Source organism: Fukomys damarensis, unplaced genomic scaffold (genome assembly GCF_012274545.1).
Source record: "Fukomys damarensis isolate Sample0158 unplaced genomic scaffold, DMR_v1.0_HiC HiC_scaffold_33, whole genome shotgun sequence".
NCBI lineage: Eukaryota > Metazoa > Chordata > Mammalia > Rodentia > Bathyergidae > Fukomys > Fukomys damarensis.
This window is the reverse complement of record NW_022900945.1, coordinates 44400710-44407436: the sequence shown is the minus strand read 5'-3', so window position 1 is coordinate 44407436 and position 6727 is coordinate 44400710. Positions and strand designations below refer to the sequence as shown.

The 6727-nt window shown below is 37.8% G+C and overlaps 1 protein-coding gene across 3 annotated transcripts in view; it reads right to left on the bottom strand.

Annotated features, from left to right (window-relative positions):
• The window catches only part of Magi3 (membrane associated guanylate kinase, WW and PDZ domain containing 3), a 101210-nt gene that overhangs the window by 31742 nt on the left and 62741 nt on the right, over positions 1 to 6727 (bottom strand). For all 3 annotated transcript variants that reach the window (XM_010631266.2, XM_010631267.2, XM_010631268.2), the window contains exons 11-13: positions 4782 to 5387; positions 3606 to 3637; positions 1436 to 1592 (exon numbers count right to left, since the gene is read on the bottom strand). In XM_010631266.2, the coding sequence (XP_010629568.1) occupies positions 1436 to 1592; positions 3606 to 3637; positions 4782 to 5387 (795 nt within the window). The remainder of the gene's footprint in view (positions 1 to 1435; positions 1593 to 3605; positions 3638 to 4781; positions 5388 to 6727) is intronic.

The following is a 6727-nucleotide window of genomic DNA, read 5'->3' as shown; positions in this document are numbered from 1 at the left end:
AAAAAAAAAAAAAAAAAAAAAGAAATAAAGAGTGAAATGAGATAAGGGCTAAATTCTGATAATTTTACTTAAAAGCAATCTCTTTTGATAAACATTTCCTACTAGAATCACAGAAGTTTAGGGGTCTAGGGATAGAGCTCAGTCATCTTTAGCACGCACGAGGCCCTGGGTTCCATCCCCAGCAGTGGGGGCAGCCAGTGGTGGATCACAGAAGTTTAGAGATTACAGGAGTCTGAGTAAAACTCATTTTATGAGTGAGGCCCAACAGAGCTGCAGAGTCTATATCAGTATTAAGAATATATCAAGCTATGAATGGGAAGTCTAAGAAAGGGATTCTACATCATTACAATAATTTAAATTATTGCTTTGCTATTCTTATACTTGGTTTTCACCTTTCTAAATATAGCCTGCAGATAGCAAGATGAAGATCTGTAAGTACTTAAAGAAGCATGAAATCAATTAAATATTATGTTTTGCATATCTTTTTCAAAGTAGATACAGATTTATTTCTTAACAAAAAAATTTTAAACTAGACCTATTTAAGTCTGCAACTTTACACTGGAAAAGACTTACTATTAGTATGTAAATTAGTATAAAAATGGATTTCTGCTTGTGCACTCTCTCCCCTCCTCAGCTAGACTCCTCTGGGGAGCCGACTCTGGCTTCCTTTCCAATGCGCATACCCCTCTGTGATCTATCCTTACTCCTGCCATACAGACCTTCCTAAAGCATAAGCTCAATGATATTCCCCCCACGCAGTGAAAACCATTCCATGGCTCTCCACCCTTTATATGACCAACTCCAGCTGTCCAGCCCTCCACAATCTGTTTCTGCTCTTCTCACTACCTTCTTCCTTGCTGAGCCCACTCAGCCAAACTGAACAAGCTGCAGAACCCAGCCCCTGCAAGACCAACATGCACACGCATCCCTCTGTCCTGGTCCTCACTATCTTCCTCAGAGACGCCTCTTCATTCTTGAGGGTTTGCCTCAAGCTTTCCTTCCCATCTGACACTTCCTACCGTTCATACTGATACAACTGACCACTGACTACTTGGGATCCTAATTTATCCAGTTCATCGCTACACCAGCTAGGCTTATGTGTACTTATCCCTACATATATTTGATTACACATTTGCCTTTTCCATTTAGATTTAATGATATTTCTGGATGCAAGGCCTACATAACCAATTTATCTCTGCATTCCAATGACCTAGTATTACATCTTGTAGACGGCTGGCACTTACTATAAAGTTTCAAAAAAAAAAAATGGGTGTGAACACTGCATACAAATGGTAGAAGTCCAGTCATACTGAAATGAGAATGAAGGAATAAATTCTCAATACGCTTTTGAGAGATGGGAAGATTCCAGTTTAAGAAAAAAAAATCCAAGTTTATCTAGTTACACTCTCCCCTGCAATATTCTGTAACTACTTACGTTTATCTTCATATAAAGTCTTAGATTTCAGGTAGACCTCAGAAGGATCCAATTTCGGAGATCCTGACCTGGTAATGCTGGGTGGAAAAGGCATAGGCTGGGGAATGGGCTCATTTATGGTCTCCAAACTTCCTGAATTCTCCTTTTTGTCTGCTTTCTGAAATGGAAAAGGTCCTTCAGTATTTTTTAAAAATAACATGGGTGATTAATTCAGAAAACTGTTGTCTGAACTAGATACATCAACTGAGTACAGTGGTAGAGGTGGCAGGGTTACAAGCCCAGCCAGGTGGTAGTGTGACGGGAAAGCCCCTTTCCTGGGCATGTATATCATAGTATTTAACTTCAATTAGAGCAGTTTACAATGATGTCAACTGAAGGGGCTCAATTAGTCCTATGTTTAAATAATCTTGTCCTTTTCTCTACCATCAAGATATAAACTGACTTTTGAGATAAGAGAAAGAGGAATATGATGCAAGACAGCATTTCTAAGGAAAACAGGGAGACTCAGAAAATTCCTCCACAAAATTCTGAGACTCATTTCCAACTCACTGAATTTAATTTCCAGTGAAGACGTGTAAGATAACACATTCTTTCTAGGGAAATAGGAGGAGTGTTAGCTCTGATTTAGTTTATAAAGATGACACTAAAAACCCTGCTTGGTCAATCCAGAAACATGGAGTGGAAATACCCCATGCCAGGCAAACAGTCTGAGAAAGGAAACAGACTGGCATATTCGGATACTCTCCCTACTCAGAACTTTCCCAAAATAATACTGAAGCAAAATGATTTCTCTAATAAGAGTTAAGCAGGAGATCTAATAATTCACCTAAAATATGATTTTGAAGCCAGCTTATTATTCTGCATTTCTGTCAGGACAAGAAGATTACAGATACTTGTAATAAATAATTAACAGTAACAAGAACACAAAGGAAGCAACTCCTTCGGGAGTCACGGGGTCAGCCCCTATAAAGTGCTGAGTCACACAGGACCCCTCACTGATTAGACCCAGGCAAATGGCAGGAAAAGTAAGGGCAGCCCCGTCTCCCCATGTGTCCCAGAGTTCAGGTTCTGTCAGAGCAAGTGAAGGTCACCAGAGCCTCCCATCAACTCTACAGCACCAGGGTCACTGTGGCTGCAACGGCATCTACTCTGAAACAGACACGGAGGTAAAGAAATAACAATAACTACTTGGGAAAGCAGAGAAAAGTAGAAAAATGCAGAGCAATTTTAACTAAACGGACAAAAAGAATTTCTGTTCACAGTTGATCTGATGGGACAGTCTATAAAAGGGCTGAATCTGAGGGTTTCTTCCCTTTTTGATCCAAACAACAGCAAATTTACAGAAGATTTTTACTTGGTGGGCTGGAAAGAATTAATGTATTTAATAGCGGATGATCTTTCCTTTAATAGTATATGGTTTGTGGTTATGGGAAGCTATCAATTCTGAGGTGAAAGACTTCAGGTAAATGAGAACTACATTAGGATTTTAAAATATAATCGTCTTTATATCTATGTCCATATAATTATGGCTAATTAGCCAGAAACGTGCACTGAGTACAGTTTCTTCTGCAAAAGCATTATTTGGTACACTCATTTAAAAATTCTTTTTCTCTACAAACAACTTAAATAGGCGACTTAGTTTTCAGAAGAAGCCGAAGAGGATACTGTCAAAGGTCTGACAGTGTATCACTTTGATATGAGCAAATTTAGCTCAAAAAGCCACAATTATTTTGGAAAATTTTGCTTAGTTCTAAATGTAAGAAGGTCATCTAAATGTGGGCATCTACAGTCCCCAGGGGGTTTATATGTAGCCATCATGTTTTTACTTCGGGTACTAGGAAGGAGACATAATAGTTTGAAATTTGAAAACATTTAGCTGCTTACACCTGTGTTCCTCCGAAACACAAAGAGAGTAAAAGAATCCTACGTAAGTTCTTTAATGAGTCACATTTTACTATTTAGAGGACTGACTATTGGTAGTATTCTTCCAGCAGCAAGCCTTAACTCCACAAGCACACCCCAAAAGGCAGGGCTCTTCTACCACTCCCGGAGTTAGTGATCCCGTCCAGGGCAGGGGCCTCCACTTTCTCCCAGCATCGCCATCGCCACCACCTCAGCAGGCTGCTCTCACAGAGGGGAAGAAGCATCTGAGGACTGCTCTGATACTCACCATTTTGGCAGTTTTAGTTGGTGAAGGAGGACCTTAAAAAAAATGAGCCAAATTTTAAAAACATAGTAAGCATTTTCTGATCATAAATACTGCTAATGTTTATGATAAGACTCGCTTCAACTTTTAGTGGGCTAGTAAATTCTTTATCTAACCTCCTATGTGCCAGACTTCATACATATATTATATTGCATTTTGTTTTGACAACAACCCCAGGCATAAATGCTACCATTATTTAATAGACAGGTTGACTGAGAACTTCTCTTTACATGCAGCCTAGGCAGGAAACTGACATTAAACCATGATCCCTCTGTTGTACCTGAAGCCCCGATGACTCTCCATACTCAAGAGATTTTTACCTAAGCCCATTCTACTCTATCACCCAAAGAAATTCACAGTTCAAAGAAATGAGAATAAAGAAAAACTTGCCAATGAAGTTAAAGAGCTCATTTGCCTCAAAAATGAAAAGTAAAAGCCACAGTAATAAAAGAGTGAAGGACTAAGTTTCATTTTAAAAAATACTAGTCATTTATCGGGATGGATTTCAGAAAGGCTATTAACATGGAACTTCAGAGTCCTTGGAAATGAATTTGCAGTATGTGGGAGTGGTACATGTCAGCTGATGATTGTGAAAAATAAAATTTTCATCTCTCTCACATAAGCATTGTGAGGTTTAATTAACACTTATGGGCAGATACTAAGAGCTTAGGATAAAATCTTTATGAGCATAAGCCATCATGAGTGCCTCTGCAGAATAGGCTAGCACACCACCCAAAGCTTCACTTATCCAAAGAGATGGTGGCTCTTTCAAAAGCTCCTGTGACACATTACAGAGGTCCAGATGAAACACCACTGGTCAATTTTCATTACTGTCATCAACAGAGGATATATTTCATTTGAAGTAGCATAACATCATGACTCCTCCTAATCATTAAAGTTACAAATCAGATTTTAAAAAGACTACAGTGGGGAAAGAGACCCATAATGGACACGAATGAAATCACTAATAATAAACTGTGCTGAAAACAGATATTTCATATGGAAGCGATCAGATAGAAACTTGAGGAAAATGCACACTAACTGCCAGTGAAATCTGCTGGGGAAAAACATTCTGTCCTATAAGGAAGGTCAATTAGCAAACATAAATGCCTGATATTTCCTGGTTGTGCTTTTACTCACCTCCTCTTAAGATGAGCAATGGTACATCCGCACCTACTGGAAACTGCTTCAGCACTTCCACCACTTGGAGATGCGTTAAATTCTGCACGTTTTGATGGTAAACTTCCTTAATTATATCCCCTTTCTGAAGGCCTTGGCACCACTGGCTGTCCAATATCATTTTCACCTTTTGTCCAGTAGGGCTATCAGCAATTGCAAAGCCAAAGCCTTTGGGGCCCTTAATCAAAGGGATAGTCACTAGTTCCGGCTGGGAGTTGCCTGATGATGCCATGGACGCTCTCTGCTCACTTGGATCAGATGGACCATTGAGGTGATCACCGATCAAAGTGTGTCCTGATTTTCCATTCTGGTCCAGAACCAGTGCTCCTGACTTACAATCCTGAGTAGTCATGCAAGTCTCTCCCTTAGTTAAGGACTGTCCATTGATGACAGGGGTAGCAGCAACAATGTCCACAACAGGATCTTCACTGTCATCAGGAAGTGGATAGCCACGACATAAAGTGAGGTTTACATACTGGTTGACAGGTACCAACTGAAACATCTGGACAACATCTGCATGGGTGTGACCAAGGACACAGTTGCCATTGATGTCTACAATAACATCACCTGATAAAACATAATTATGTTAAAAATATTAAAACCACCAAAGCAACTGTTTTTTTTTTTGCTGAAAGGTGAAAAAAAAATTAGCAACAAATTTGAATTCTGGAAGTCTCTTGCTGTTCATTAACTACCAGAAAGATAAGATTTCCAACACGTTCTATCTTAAGATTTCTCTCCAAAAAGTATATACAAATGTCTAAAATTTCAATTATCTTTTAATTTTAATTTTCAATTATCTGCAAAGAGTTTTAACCTCAAGTTTAAGTGAATAATTAAAGAAACCTGCAAATTTTATTGTCAGATTTTGAGTCACACCTAAGTGGCCAAAAAAACCTCAGCCCATTTTAGAAGGTATTTAGTACATAGAAGAAAAGCAAGTAACAACTCCACTGGCTACTTGTACAAAAGGCTCTCCTAAATACCACTTTCTTTCTTGATGTTAAGAAGCCATTGATTTTAATGTCCTCAAAAATTCATTCTAGTTTAAGAAATGTAAAACTGAAGAGGAAAATGTTACCCTCTGATATATTTTCTTTTATCATCCTCTTTCTTGTAGAGATTTTGAATTTATTACAAATCAGATTTTAACAAGTGAAAGCATCAACGAAAAATTCAACAAAATTTATTATTTAAGACAATGGATTATTTAAGACACCAAAAAGTCAGCTAAATTAATCCTTATAACATTTGGTTTTGTTTTCCTAATTCTGCAGTATTATGAGCACTTTTGGCTGCAGAATTACTAGCACTGAATTCATAAGCTGGCTTTTTTTTTTTTTGGTACTGGGAATCAAACTCAGGACCTTGTGCTTGTGAGGCAGGTGGCAGGACCTCTCAGCTAAATCCCTGGCCCATCAGCTGGCTTTTTAACACACCACTGACTTTAAAAATCTGTCTCATACATGTGTGGTTTTTATTTTAATATGAGTATTTAAAAGGTTATTAACAAATAAAGGTGCTTTCTGATTGCATATAGGCTTGCTTTTAAAAAGTCAATATGAATGGTGTTAAAAGCAAAGGTTAGCCTGTGGAAATTTATTTCATAATCCAAAAAGGCACAGAGACTAGACCAATGAGAAAGTTTTTGACTTTTCTCCCCCTGTAAATGCTCCCAAGTATTCATTAAATTGCTATTTAAATTAGATAATAATTTTAGAAAAATCTGAAACTATATTATGAAATCCTGAGATTTGTTTCATGGACAAAATATTAAAAAGGTCTGAATTGAGAACTTCAAAAAAAAAAAAAACACCTTATTGTTTGCATTCAATCCAAGACCTTCACATTGATCTACATGCCCAGGCATTTTTTTTTTTTTTTTTTTTTTTTTTTTTTTTTTTGAA